This window comes from Peromyscus californicus, unplaced genomic scaffold (genome assembly GCF_007827085.1).
Source record: "Peromyscus californicus insignis strain IS unplaced genomic scaffold, ASM782708v3 Scaffold_5__1_contigs__length_169319896, whole genome shotgun sequence".
Taxonomy (NCBI): domain Eukaryota; kingdom Metazoa; phylum Chordata; class Mammalia; order Rodentia; family Cricetidae; genus Peromyscus; species Peromyscus californicus.
In genome coordinates, this window is record NW_026294573.1 from 11,258,639 (window position 1) to 11,274,383 (window position 15,745).

The following is a 15,745-nucleotide window of genomic DNA, read 5'->3' on the forward strand; positions in this document are numbered from 1 at the left end:
TATTTCCCCTTTAGCAGAGTGAAGCCAAAGAAGCAACATCGTGGGCTGGAAAAGAAGTAGAGCCCTGCTGGGAAGCCCCCTTAAGTGGGGGGGGGGGCTGAGAAAAGTTCAGCTGTAGTAGTTCTCCAGGAGAGGAGCAGGATTGCTATATTCTGTGGGGAGATCATCCCCAACCACCCCTCAGCTCCAGGATTGCCTGACTCTCCCGAGCAGTCTTGATACCTTTCCCTCCAGAGCTGAGCTGTCCTAGCAGCTCAAGGTATTGCCTGACTCCCCTGAACAGTCAGGATACCTTTCCTCCCAGAGCTGAGTTATCCCATTGCTGTTCCAGCTGCCTGAGCTGTCCTAGCAGCTCAAAGTGTCACCTGACTCCCCAAACAGTCAGGATGCCTTTCCCCCAGAGTTACAGCTGTGCCGGCTCTGTGTGTGTGTGTGTGTGTGTGTGTGTGTGTGTGTGTGTGTGTGTGTGTGTGTGTGTGTGTGTAGTACATGTGTGTAGAGGCCAGAGGACAACCTTAGATGTCATTGCCCAGAAACCATCCAACTTGTTTTTTGAGGTCCTTTCACTAACCTGGAACTTCCAAGTAGGCTAGCAGCCTCAGTGGCCCACTTATCTCTCTCCCCAGTGCAGGGATTACACATGCACACCAACACACCTTACGTGGTTTCTGAGTGTGAACTCTCATCCTCGTGCTTACAGCACAAGCACTTTACTGACAGCTATCTCCTAGACCACTTCCTTGATTCTAGGGGTTTGTTCTATTACCTATTTAAAACAATTTAAATTTCTATTTTAGTGTCTTACATTTAGTATGTACGTGCAAGTGCAAATGTGTGTGTGTGTATGTGTGTTCTCACGCATGTGCATGAGGCATGCATAGAAGTCAGAAGACAGCTTGCATGAGAAATTCTCTCCTTCCACCATGTGGGTTCTAAGGTTAAATTTAGGTCCCTTCCCCATCTTACCATAAGAGAAATACCAGTTACAAAGTCTGTAGTATACTTCTTATCTTGCAATCCCCTCCCTCACACTTTGTTTTCAAACTGCAGTAGAATGCACATAGACAAATTTCCTGTTCTAACCACTTAGAGAGCACAGTTCAGCAGTGTTTAGTTCATTCGCTGTGTGTATCATCACCATAACTCTTTCCTGAATATTCTTACCATCCCCCAAAGGAAACCCTTTATTTATTAACTACTGGGCAGTCATTCCCCTTTCTTCCAGCCAGACTCCCTGGAATCTGCTAATGTTTTGGTTCCACTATTTGCCCATTAAGGACAGTTCTTGTACATGGATCTTTTGGGGGGGGGGGTTGGCTTCTTTCACTTAGCTTAACGTTTCCAAGTTCATTCACATGGTGGCATGGACGTGTACTTTATTCCCTTTGTATGGCTGAGTAATGCTCCTCTGAATGGATATACCAGATTGTGTTTACCCATGCACTAATTCACGGGCAATGAATGAGCAGTTTCCAGCTTTGGCTATGTTAACTAGTGCTGTGTGACAATTCACAGGCAAGTGTTTGCTCAAACACCTTCCTCCAATTCCTTTGATTATATACCTAAGAGTACATTGCCCTTTCATATGGAAATCCTATATTTATTTCTTGATCCATTGCCAAACCTTTTCCCACAGCAACATATGAGGGTTCTGACCTCTCTGCATCCTCATCTCCAGCAGAATGAGTTTTATTATAACAACGGGAAGGGAAAAAGTCTGAATTATTTCAGCTTCATTTATTTAATGTGATCCCATTAAAACAAGAACTGGAAACGGGTGAGCATTTTAATGCAAAAATATATCATAGCTTTTGAGATTAGTGAAAAGCAAAGGTTGTTTAACACATGGGGATAAATTTGGTCATTAGTTCGTATCTATGGACCATATAAATAACAAGATCATAAAATCCATGGAGCTGCTAGTGGCTCTTCCCCATGACATGATTCATCAGGCATATTTTTCTATAAAAGTAGTACAAAAGCCCATCTCAATGACATCTGGACTCATCTGCATAGAATGAGCATTTGAGGTCATATCATCATTACATCACATTCTGTGCTCCATCTGACCCATAAAAGCAGAAGTGGGGTGCTTCTGAACATGTTAAGAAATTTTATGCATGTCTTCTACTTTTTTAAATGACAAGGAATGTTGAAACTTGGCATTATTTCCCTTCTATCAAGCTATGAATGTGCCATCCATATCAGAAGCCTAAATAAGTGCTCATTAATGTTCAGGGAGATTCAGACCACAGTTCGGATAAATAAGCTGCTTAAGAAGTCTGTTTCTGAAGATTTGTGGACCAAGATAACACACAACAGATTGAATGTCATTTCACATTCAGTAGAATCAACCAAGTAAACTGGATTTTATGACCTCATTTCCTAACCTCAGGTAGGGAGGAATAGTGTCTGGGGCTCTCCAGTCTCTAATCCATCACACATTTTAAGAACAGCTTTATTTAGTTGAGGGTTTTATAGGGCAAATGGAGAACAATATGTATGACTTCCCAATTCTATGATGACAAGGGAGGGGTGGGGACAGAGTGGAGTGCCTTTCTCTTTCATGCCTCTATTTATTTGTTCTGATATGCAGTGGTTAATGTCGGTAGCACGGTGTCCTGGTTTGAGTGAGAATGGCCTTTCCATAGGCTCAAATGTATTAATGCTTGGTCCACAGTTGGTGGAACTGTTTGGGAAGGATTAGGAGGTATGGCCTTGTTGGCCTTGTTGAGGGAGGTACCTCATGCAGGGAGATCAAGATGTGAACTCTCTGCTAGTGCTCCAGTTCCATGCCTGCAGGGGCTGCTGTCATGCTTCCTGTCATGATGGTCATGGAATCTAGCTCTCAGGAACTGTGATTCCCAAATTAAATACTTTCTTTTATAAGCTGTCTTGGTCATAGTGCCTTATCATGCAATAGAAAAGTAAGATATGTGGTGATGAACTGAGAAAGCACTATTGTTGTGTCCATGGAATTAATAGCTTCTGGTGAGTTTTATGAGGTGTCACAGTTGTATTTTGCAGTTACCTGTTGCTACATAACAAAGCACCCCAAAACTGAGTTATACTAATTAGTATGTATTTATGCTCTCAGTTTTGTGAGCCATGGATTGGGATAGGAGACAGAGACATAGCTCAGTTCTGCTCTCTAAGGACAGGACTGCATTTAGGGTGACTTGGATGGGGTAGGTAGATGAGACCTTGCAGATGGAATATCCATATGATTCCTCATGAACATGAATATGGATTCCTCACCCCTTCTCTGTTGTATCTTCTGTCACTGAAGTTCTTATTTTTCTGTCTTTATTTGTATGTGTGTCTGTATGCCGTATGTGTGTGCCTATTTATAGAGGCCAGAAGAGGGCATCAGATCCCCTGGCACTGGAGTTACAGACAGTTTTGAACTGCCAGACGTGGAAGCTGGAAACTAAACTCAGAGTCTTGGCAAAATCAACAAGTTCTCTTAACCACTGAGTTATTTCTCTCGCCCTGCCCGATAGTTTTCCACCCACCTGTCTGGCACCTGGGATGAATGGATAGGTGATGACTAGATGGGTAAGTCAGTGGGTAGATGGGTGAGTGGGTGGATGAATAGGTGGGTAGGTGGATAGGTGGATGGATGCATGGATAGAAGGAAGGATGGGTGGGTGGTGGACGGATAGGTGGGCAGGTGGATAGGTGGATGGATGGGTGGATGAGTAGGTAGATGGATGGATAGGTGAATGGTGGATGGATAGGTGGGTGGGTGCATATATGGATAAATGGATGGGTAGATGGGTAGGTGAATGGGTGAGATGAATAGATGAATAGATAGATAGTTGAATGGGTGGATGGATAGATGGGTGGATGGACAGACAGTTTCAGCTGCCTATATATCTCCCCCTCTCTCCTTGCAATCTGTACATGTGGGTTTCTTGGAGAAATACAGTCTCTGATTGCTCAAGTGTCATGTTAGTTGTGTGTTGCTGTGACAAAACACCTGAGAATGAGGTGGGAGTGACTTACGTTGTCTCACAGCTGCCGAGCATAGCACATCATGGCGGGGAAGCCGCAGCAGCAAGGACTTGAGCTGGATGGTCCCACTGCATCTACAGCCAGGAAGCAGAGTGGCGAACACCGCTGCTCAACTCGGTTCTTCCCCGTTTTACATTATCTAGGACCCCGTTCATGGAATGGTTCCACCCACATTCAGGGTCTTCCCACCTCAATGAACCCAATCTAGAAATTCCCTCACAGGCATGCCCAGGGGTATCCTAGATTATTCTAGATCCTAGCAACTTAACAATCAATATTGATGACAAGTATCTTACATGGCAGCTATCTTCACACAGAGTGAACATGCCCAGAGATTCCAGACCTTTTATGAGCTAGACATAGGAATCATGGAGAAACTGTTCTGTTACTGGGGCCAGCTAGACTCATAGGGAGTGTGAGCCTCCACTTCTTAACAGAAGGAATTGTAACATATATAAATATAATATATAAATATAATATGTATATGAAAATAGATAAAAGAATATATGCATATATTACAACACACTTGCTTTAAGATTTTTTTAACTATATTTATATTGTGTAGGGTAGAGAGTTGTACATGTCAGCTACATGCAAATAACCATTTCAAGGACTACAGACCTCCCCCACTGTCTCTGCAACACAGCTGTGTAGAAAGCCACTGGGCTTCCTAGCTGTTTATAGTGAGAGGATGATCTGTGTCCAGCCTTTGGCTGGAAGCACAGTCTCCCAAGCCCTGCCACTGTGTGTTGGAGATGGCTGATGATTTCAAGGGCCCTGGATGATTTCAGAATCATGTTCATGCGGTAGCTTTACTGAGAATGCCCAGGAGTTGTTCTTTGATGGTTTAATAAGTGTAGGTTTATCTGAAAAATTACGAACTATTCTATAAGGAAAGGAATTTGAATTTAAGGAAAGGTAAAGGAATTAGTTCAGCAATGTTTATTGAACTCTGATAGTCCATGTGTTGGAGACAGAGCAGAAAACAGATGAAAAACTACCTCTAGGGACTGGGGAGGTGGTTTGATTAATGTGTTTGCCAGGCAAGGATGAGGGCCTGAGTTTAGATCCTCAGCACCCACATACCAGACACGGTGGCATGTGCCTGTAATTGTGGCACCAAGAAAGCGGATCCAGGGAGGACCATGGAGCCAGCTGGCCAGCCAGTCTCATTGTAATGACGAGCTCTGGGTTCTGTGGGAGATCCTGTCTCAAAGTGGAAAACATGGAGAAACTTAGGACAGTATCTAATACCAACCTCCGGCGTACATACTCACACACTCACATACACACACACACACACACACACACACACACACACACACACACATGCATGCACACACATTCACACATGCAGAGACTCACACTCAAACACTCACACACTCACACACACTCATATTCACACATGCACACACATTAAATTCATACTCGTACCCATACACACATGGATACATGTAAACTCATACACACTCACACTCACCTCTGCTCCTATGAAGTGCACAGGAGAGAGAGAGAGAGAGAGAGAGAGAGAGAGAGAGAGAGAGAGAGAGAGAGAGAGCGCTGTAATACTAAAGGAGTCAAGTCCCAAACTGTAACATGTCAGATGGTAAGTGGTGTGGAAATGACAGAGAAATTACAGTTCTTCCTCCAGCCTGCCCGTGGCACTGATTGGGAAACACGGCCACTGCCCTTCATACACTTCAATGGCAGAGCCGTCTGCTTAGGGAGAGAATAGCCACCTGCATTACCACAGGTGTAACTCTAGCGGAGGGCCGCACCCTAGCGCCCTGTTGATCTCTGGTTTATGAATTCTGACCAAAAAGTCACATCTATGGTACGCAGCTAACTCTATCCTCTTATGCTTCCCCAGGACAACTGGGTGCTCCATGAAGTGGGTTCCACATCTGGTTTTGCTGGCAAACGTGTCCTCAAGAACTCTACAGAGTTTGGGATAAATATTTAGATGGTGGTCACCAGACACATCCTAGCTGTTAAACTGTTGAAGAAATCCAGGTTCCCAGCATTTACCTGGTTGGTCCCTGGTGTGCATGCTTGCTTTCCACTGGAAAATGATGGATCAGTTTCTCACTGAAAGTTACCAGTTGTGGGACCAGGGAGATGGCTCAATCAGGAAACTGTTTGTTTTGCAAGTATGAGGACCTAGGATTAATCCCCCAAATGCCCGCGTCTTAGATTCATTATTTCTGTGGCTGTGGTGAAATACCTTATCAGAAAGCAACTTAAAGGAGAGCGGGGTTGATTCCAGCTTGCAATTCCAGGCTACAGTCCACCATTGTAGGGAAACCAAGGCAAGAACTTCAAATAGCTAGTCATATCATAGTGACACCCGTAGTCGAGAGCAGAGAGAAACAAACACATGTGCATTCACTGCTTGTAACTCTCACACAGTTCAGGACTTCCTGCCTAGGGAAGGGTTACACCCATGGTGAGGTGGGTCTTCTCACATCAATTAACTGAAGACAATCTCTCATAGACCAACCCAAGGCAGGCAGTCCCTCATTGAGACTCTCTTCCCAGGTGTCAAGTTGACGATTAAAGCTGATAATCACACCAAATTAAAAACTAAAACTAAAATTGGGTTTGGTGGTGTGCACTTGTAATCCCAGCACTGAGTAGTTGGAGATACTCTCTGAGATGTATGTGCATGCGTACTCATGCATGCAAGCGCGTATACACATACACACACACACACACACACACACACACACACACACACACACACAGAGAGAGAGAGAGAGAGAGAGAGAGAGAGAGAGAGAGAGAGAGAGTTAACAGTACCATTTTGTAGCAGGAATCTTGGAGAGTCTTATTAATAAAATCAAACTCGGGGCCAGTTATTGGGGTGAAATGATGGATGGTCAGAGAGACAGAACAAGCCACAGCTAACCTCACCTGGCCAACTTGTCAGCTGGTCTTATTTCCTCAGACTGGAAGCCTCTGAGTCCTCATATCCAAATGACAGCTGAACTGTGCTGCTAGAAGCCTGAAAGCTTAACCAGCCAAATGCTTCTAGTTTCTGGTCCTCACGCCTTATATACCTTTCTGCTTTCTACCACCACTCCCTGGGATTAAAGGCGTGTGTCACCATGCCTGGCCGTTTCCAATGTGGCCTTGAACTCACAGAGATCCAGAGGGATTTCTACCTCTGGAGTGCTAGGATTAAAGGTGTGAGTGCCACCATTTTCTAGCCTTTGTATCTAGTAGCTGTTCTGTCTCTGACCCCAGATAAGTTTATTAGGGTGCACAATATTTTGGGGAACACAATACCACCACACCATTTTACTTTTCCTTCTTTGTCTTTTCACAGCTGTGCAGTCACTGCACACCCTAAATGACCAGATTTCCCACTTCATTGTCGCCAAGTCGAAGGCACTGGAGGAAGACGATGACCCCTTTCTACCCACGGAGAAAGAGACGCTGAAGAACTCTATGATATTGATGAGACACCTCTTAATGGATGCCCAGGTACAAAGATCAGTGGTGGGTGGTCCAGGGCTGTCCAGGATTTTGTCTTTATGACATGAGAGCATCATTTAAATAGTTCACACTCAAGAATTGCACAGCTTAATTACCAAAAACAACAATGAAAATATTACAAAAATTCTTATCATGTTTTATGCAATCTTAGGATTTTATGTTGGGTCTCATTCATTGCTATTGTTGGCCACAGGTTGGACAATGCCTTTAATGGATTTGGGGATTATCTTTGGGGTTTCTTTAAATGTTTTATTTGGGGGATAAGATATCCAAGGATGTTTAACTACCAAACCAACCACCAGTCACTTTTACCATAAACAACCATAAGAGGCACTCTGATACAGTGAGGACTGGGCTTTTCAGTAGATTTTACTATGCTTTTAAGTTAGAGTAATGAAGCTTAAAGATAATGTATGTGCTGCCTTTGAGAATGGAGCGCGTCTCCTCTCAGTCTTGGGAAAGAGAAAGAATGCATTTACATACAAACTTGGCAGGCATTGAAGCTGGCAAGGGTGTTGGTGTGGAGCAAAACTTGATCCAAAACTGTATTTCTGAGTAGCTGATAAATATTTAGGGGTGTCCGATGTGCTCTCTAGTAAATGAATCAGCATTTGAAGATACTAGCAGCGAATATGCTGCAGGGGAATTGCCCATTTCACACTATTGTTGGGATGTTGTTTCTCAAGGTTTCTCCTCATATGCTGTTTTATTGAAATATTTAAAAGTAATCTTTCTCCTCCTTCTGTCTTTGTTAGTGGGTCTCTCCAGATATGTTGATGGGCAAACACCAGGTGTTTTAGGAGCCGGATGGTATTTTTCTTTGGTTAAAGCAAACTGCTCTAGAATTTATTGTCATTTCTGCCTCTTGGGGATCTGGAAGTATTTTTAGGAAATCATCTTTGTTTTTTTTGGGGGGGGGGGCGGTTCTTGTGTGACTTGTCTCCAAAACTTTCTTCTGAAGCTTTCCTTCCGTTGAACAAGTGAGGTCAATATGGCTGTTCTCTGCCTTCTGCTCTGAGTGGCAGAGTTTTGAACCATGGTCTCTCCACTTTTGTTTCTATCGGAGTGATGCTTCGTGTTTTATTTTCTATGATCAATCTGGAAATCTGGGTTTCATCTCACCAAGACAATAGCTGATGGGGCCTGTCTACATGCCTCACCTGTCAGTGTTTGAAGCTGCCCCATGGGATCCCAGCCCTTCTGTCAAGGTGCCCCAAATTATGCAAAGCCTTTCATTCAAATTCTTATTCTTCCAGTCCCTCTTTTGAGTAAGCAGCCATTCAGCCTCCCCTTCCTTCCCAAGCCTGTCTGGGGGAGAAAAGAAGGCTTCTAAAGCTGCAAGAGCCAATTTTAAGGCTTGGAAAAAAGGGGAAATTTAGAGCAATTTACTGAATAAAGAAAGCAAATTGTTCCTGAAAGCGTAGCTTTGCTCAATGCCTGGACCCAGTCCGATAGCTGACATCGCAGCCCAGGGAACTGTGTAAATGAATCCCCAAGGAGAGTGTGTATGTTCTAGTTTGCAAAATCCCAGAGAATAAAAGCCTCTTCATTTCTTTTTCTCATTTGAATTTGCTAATGCAGAGTGCTGAACTTTTCAAAACCTTAAACATCAGAGGGAACATAGGCCCCATGTTTGAGGGGCATGGAGAAGTGAGTCCACAGCCCAGTCGGGTAAATAGAGTTCATAACAACTTAGTACATTTATTATTATTATTTTGGTGTTTTGAGGAAGGATCTCACTAGGTAGCCCAGGCTGGCCCCGAACTCACAGCAGTCCTCCTAGGTTCCAGGCATACAGTACCACACCTGGTGACTTCATTGCCAATTTTATTAAGAACTGGAAGAGAGAAGATTGAAATGCCCCAGCACAATGACCTGCTTAAGAAGCTGGGAATACTAATTACCCAAGTTTGGGCCATACACATTGTATAACCTTGTGAATTACCACCGTGTACCCCAGAAATATGTACCATTACTATATGTCAATCCAAAACATCTTACATAGCTTAAGATTATTTCTCATCAAAAGTTAAACTGGCATCTTGAATCCTCCTTGGCATTGGTAGCCTACCTCCCTCCCTCCCTCCCTCCCTCCCTCCCTCCCTCCCTCCCTCCCTCCCTTCCTTCCTTCCTCCCTCTCTCCCTCCCTCCATCCCTCCTTCCCTCCCTCTCCCTCTCTCTCTCTCTCTCTCTCTCTCTCTCTCTCTCTCTCTTTCTTTCCTATTTTCTTCTTTTCCATTAGGAGTTAAAGTATCCCATCTGACAAGGTTCCTGAATATTTTATTTTCTTGTTTTCTTCTGTTCCTGAATTGACACAAATAGAATGTTCTCATTTTGACAAATAAAATAAAGTTTTATGGCTCTTCCTCTCCAGTCCTACACTCTACAATCACGGTGGATTGGGTCCATATCTCCAGGAAAATTGTCACAGGAAGCTGGTCAGGTATTGTCATGAGGTATCTAGGCACACTCTGTGTCAGGCCTCTTTCTGTTCAAAAACTGGCGAAAATCTTGTCATTTAGGTTTATAAAGGATGAAGTGGCTTGTACTTAGTTTAGTTTCAAGATGTCAGCCTTGTAGCTTTACTTCCAAACAAACACACTTAAATTTCTGAAAGTTTTGCTGAAATCAAATAGAATTGTGATGTCCCAGCCCCTTGGGTTGCACAGAATCTCTGAGTGATTCTCTCTCAGCTTAACCACCAATTTTATATGACTCTGAGGAAATGGCATTTTGTGGATGACTGGGGATAGGTGGTTTATTTATTTATTTAAAGATTTTTTTTTTATACATTTTTTTTTATTAATTTATTTTGCAATACAATTCAGTTCTACATATCAGCCACGGATTCCCTTGTTCATTTGTAATTATATGTATGTGTGTCTTTTTGTAGGTATGTGCACATAAGCGCACTGCCTGTAGTGCCATAAGGGGGCATCAGATCCTCTAGAACTGGAGTTACAGGCAGTTGTGAGCCTCATGACGTAGATTCTGGGAACTGAATTTGAATCCTCTGCCAGAGCAGCAAGTATTCTTAAGCACTGAGCTCTCCAGCTCCAAAATGTAGTTTTGAGTTTTGTAGTAGGCATCCAGAAATACATTCTTTTCTTGTAGTAGGCATCCAGAAATATATGTTTTTTAGTGAGAATCTTTACTGAACACCCCATTTACTCTTGTGAAATTCAGTTATTTTCCAACTATTTTTACACATTGCTTCGTATCTTTCTTCCAAAGACAGATGGATATACTTATTTATTATTCTAAGCTCAATAGTGGATTATCAATAGAATGTTAATGTAGCTTGCATGCACATCCTTCTTTTGGCTCTGCATTTTATGATATCAATGGATCAGTCTGTAGTTTTGCATTTTGTGGGACAAAAGCAGAGAATGAACCACACGCCTTGACTTGGTGGGCTTCCTAAGTGTCTTAGTTCAGTACACACAGGGCTCTTAATAGTATTCGATTATGATGAAATTCTCTGACATCAGCCACACATTGTATGAAGCCAGGAAAAAGAAACAAAAGTCTCGCAGAGAGCCCAAAGGCTGCTTGGAGAGTGCATGCTTACAAGGCATAATCGATTCAAGTCACATCTGTTTTGGAGGCAATAAATCCTGCTTAGGAGAATGTCAAAGGCAAACGCACTGCTGTGCTATGAAATCCCACCTCTGAGGATTATAAAACAGTATGCATGGAGAAGACACATCCCCCAGTATAATGGGGGTGCCAGTGATGATTGGCAGGCCTGCTTTACAGAATGCAGCATCTCATGGGAATAAAGGGATAGGGACAGGGTATCCCAAGAGGCCATGGTGATGCATTCATTCCATAACTGTTTCTTTGCATGGTGGTGGTGGATCTCTGAAAGAACCAAAGAACTTAAGAGCCTCTATTTGCATTGCATGCCATCTTCAGTCTGCAGGCTCCGTGCCCCTCCACTCCCAGTTCAATGAAGTACCCTATTCAGATGGCATTTGAAACCTAATCTGGTGGTTTTTATTCCTGAGAGCTTCCTCTAAACCCAAAATGCCAAGCCAGTCTCGTAAGTGATTAGATTCATAACAGCAAAAAGGCAATTCTTTCTGGGAGAGATTAATTCTTTTCCCCACACTGTGTAACTCTGCATGCTAGGAGGGGTCGATTACAGCAAATTAAATTTTCTAACATCAGCTCTGCCCCCCTCCCACCAAAGGCTTTGGGTCATTGTTTATTAAAGGAGAAGCCATGCTTGGAGAAACAGGAAGATGGCCGGGTTCAAAGTAAGGTCTTACTGTTGGAGGTTGAGTTCTAAAGACTGACAGATGTGCGTGCACATGGAAGGCTCCTTCTTCTGGTCAGGGGGTAGAGCCTGGCTAAGGGAAGTTCCATTGCCCAAGCAGTGGTTCCATTGCCCAAACAATGGTCTCCCTGCTTAAAACTTAGAGGACTCATTTTAAGAGAGGATGCACCATAGGGCTATCCCTTCCTATAGGTCCACATGTAGGGACAAAGCAAGGAAACCTTTCAAAATAAAAGCAAACCACATGCCTGGCACCTGCAAGTATGTCTGTGTTTGACCTATCTTGGTTACTTCTCTGTTACTGTGATAAAAATAATAATAATAACCTGAAAAAAGCAAGCTAAGAGAGAAAGAGTTTATCTTGGCTCATAGTGCCTGAAGGATACAGTAATCCATCACAGTGGGGAGGCAGGCAACAGGACACAAGGTTGGCAGTCATGTCACATGTCACATCTATAGTACTAAAGCAGAGGGATAGCAGGAAGTGAAGGGCAGGCTTTACAACCTCGAGGAGGCTTGTCCCCTGAGAACTACTTCCTCCAGTGAGGCTCCACCTCCTAAAGGTTCCGCAACCTTCCCAAACAGCGCCATCAGCTGGGGACCAAGTATTCAGATACATGAACCTGTGGTGGCAGTGGGGGTGGGGGGCATTTCGCTTCAAGCCACACTAAAAGTCAGATACCTGGTGGGAAAACGGTAAAATGGTGCACCTTTTTTCTTCTTTCCCTCTATATCCTGCCCCTTTCCCTCTAATCTTGTCCTTCTCTGCTTTGCTTCTCTCTTCTCATCTGTCTTCCTTTCTGCTATCTCTGGGGAAGCATGTGTGCCAATGCCTTGTGTGTGCCTTTCCAAGCAAAGGAACGGCACAGCAGCAGGAGGTGGGGTGATAAGCAGCACACAAGCCTGGTGGACGGGAAGCAAGATGGGGACCCTTCCAGGATCTGGGATGGAATAGAGTTTGGGTTGCTTTGTTTTTCTTCTCCTTTTGAGAGAAGGCTTTAGCAAACTCCACTGGAGGGTTAGACCCTCTGGTTGGCTTCTGGCAGACTCGGGCTGAGTTAACAAGAATAGATCGGCTAGTGGAGAACTGTCTGTAGACTGGCTGCAGAAGGAGGAGGGTGGATTTGGACCAGAGTCACCATCCGCTCTTGCCAGTGGACAGGGAGGTTAGCCTAACAGCTGCCACCCCCCTGCAGTGGGGAGACGCTGGGAGGCAGGCAGGCCATGCATGTCACAGAGGTAACCTTCAATTTGACTCCTGTTTCTAACACTTTTCATGCCTACGGGTGCTATTTTATGTCGATGCTACAGTTAGAGAGCATCGCAGTTATTACTAACGTATTTATCTGGGGCTGATAAAATTGTTTGGTCAATTTTAAGAGACAAGACAGTAAAGTTAAACTCTATATTCTTAGACCCCAACGAGGTTTATGACTCCCAAAATGTAATTTTCTGAACTCTCCAAGCAGAATATAAAAGACACCCAAATATCTCAGGATCTTCAAGATATCTGTTGTTATGTTAGCAAATAATGACTTCCAAGATAATGCTCAGTTCCAGCATGATCCTTTCAGAGGCGTCTCATCTCGTGAAGGTGACACAATGTTAACAGAGCCCACACTTGGGAACTTTGCAGTCGCCACAAAAACATTGCCAAGAAGATCATGATGTTTCAAGCATGTTTATGACTTTGTGTTGGATTGCATTTATAGCTATCTTTAGGTCACATGTGGTCTGGGACGTGGGTTGAACATGTCTACATGAATGATCTCAACTAAGAGGAGAGGAGAATAAGTTTGCCTGCCACCTTCCAGAGAACATCTGTTCTATATTGAGGTTTTCCTGACTGGTGGTTGTTGGAGATTGGGATGGTCAGCTTTAATTGCCAACTTAGTACAACTGAGAACTTGGAAGACAGTCTCAGGGAGAGATTGTCTACAGTTGGTTGACCAGTAGGCTCACCTGTGAGGAATTGTTTGAATTAAGTTAATTGATAGGAGAAGTTATATTACTATTATATAGTATATACTATATATAACATAGTGTATATACAAATATAAAGAAGATATATATATATATAGATATATAGATATATATATACACATAAAACAAGTTAATTGATATGAGAAGACCCAGTCCACAGAAGACAGTATAGTTCTCTAGGCATGGGTGTACTGAATTGTATGTCAGTGGAGAAACCAGAGCTGGAGAGATGGCTGAGTGGTTAAGAACATATACTGCTCTTGGTGAGGACCTGAGTTTGGTTCCCAGCACCTGCTTGGGGCAGCTCACAGGCAGCTATAACTCTGAGTCCAGGGGGATCTGATGCCCCTTTTTGGCTTCCATAAGCACCAAATACATAGAGCAAGCACTCACACAGTCCCACAAACATAATACATATAAATAAAAAAAATTCATTCTTAAAAGAGTAGAGGATTGAGCTGAGCTCAAGCAAGCAGATGGACATGCATGCATCTATTTCTCTCCGCTCTTGACTTTTGATGTGATGTGACAAGCTATTTTAAGCTCCTTCTGCAATGACTTCACTGCTATCATAGACTGTAATCTGGAAATGTGAGCTGAAGTAAATCTTCCCCCCTTTCAGGGAATCAGGGAATTTTATCACAACAACAGAAAGTAGGGTAGGGGTCATGGTGTTATTGGCATTTTTAAAAAGTTTTTAAAAAAGTGTGTATATGTGTGTGTGTATGTGTGTGTGTGTGTGTGTGTGTGTGTGTGTGTGAGAGAGAGAGAGAGAGAGAGAGGGGGGGGGGGACCAAAGAGGCTAGAAGAGAGCATAGGATCCCTTGGAGTTGGAGTTACAGTGATTGGAAGCTGCCTGGGATGGGTTCTAGGGACAGAACTCCAGTCCTCTGGAAGAACAAGCATTGGCCAACCATTGCTGCCTCAAGGGAGGAGACCAAGGCTGTTTCTAGACTCATCACAACACACAGAACGGCTCTGCCAAGCAAATAATGATTTCCTCTTAGATGCCCATAATATCAAGGTTGGAAAGCCCTGCTTTAGATCCGAAGTTCACGTTTTAATTATTTATTGCAAAACCCCTGTTCTCTGAAGCCCACTATTGATCATAAATGTTCCTCAAAACATGTCTTGTGTTCAACCCACTCCTTTTCCTCATCTCACTGAACATCTCCAGTGTCCTAGACACTGTGCTAGACTGTGGGGGAGGGAAGAAGAGATCCTTGCTCTTCAAGATCCTGTATGAAATCAGTTAATAACAAGGTTTCCAAACTGTCTTAAAGGTATGTTAGGTAAGGCACAAGGACTTTCTCATCATCACATTTAAATTGAGATCTGAGGAGCATGTGTATGTTTGTGCTTTTGTGTGTCTCTGCATTTATGTGTATATATGTGTGTTTATGTTTGTGTGCATCTTTGTACTTATGTGTATTTATGTGTGTTTATGCATGTTTATGTATGAGTTTGTATATATTTGCTTATGAACATGTTTGTATGTTTATGGATATATGTCTGTATGTATTTGCAAGTGCTTATGAATATGTGTTTTTGTATGTGTTTTGGGGTTTATATATGTATCTGTATATATTTGTGTTTGTGAAAGTGTGTACATTTGTGTTTATGTGCCTGTGTTTATGAGAGACAGAGAACTCTTCTTATGCTTTATTGCATGTATTTGTATTTTAATTTGTCTCTTTAGTATTACCCCATGAGGTAACTGAAAATAGATCCCGGGAGATGGTACAAAAGATACCCGTAAATTACTTATTCTAGGAATTAGCATTTCATTTAAAGACTATGAAATTTACAGCTGGCCTCTCAGGAACAGAAGATCCTTTAATCCTTTGCTTACTGGTGTCCACAGGGAAGCAGGCAAGGATGCAGTTCTCGTTAGCTACATGGACAAGCAGACACATAGAAGGAGGCTGGGGAAAGTTGTCTGCACTCGGAAGCAGTTGGTTTGGA

The 15,745-nt window shown here is 43.1% G+C and overlaps 1 protein-coding gene across 3 annotated transcripts in view; it reads left to right on the forward strand.

Annotated features, from left to right (window-relative positions):
• Kazn (kazrin, periplakin interacting protein) overlaps window positions 1–15,745 on the forward strand; it is a 1,033,047-nt gene that overhangs the window by 255,684 nt on the left and 761,618 nt on the right. For all 3 annotated transcript variants that reach the window (XM_052715218.1, XM_052715217.1, XM_052715220.1), the window contains exon 2: window positions 7,346–7,503. In XM_052715218.1, the coding sequence (XP_052571178.1) occupies window positions 7,346–7,503 (158 nt within the window). The remainder of the gene's footprint in view (window positions 1–7,345; window positions 7,504–15,745) is intronic.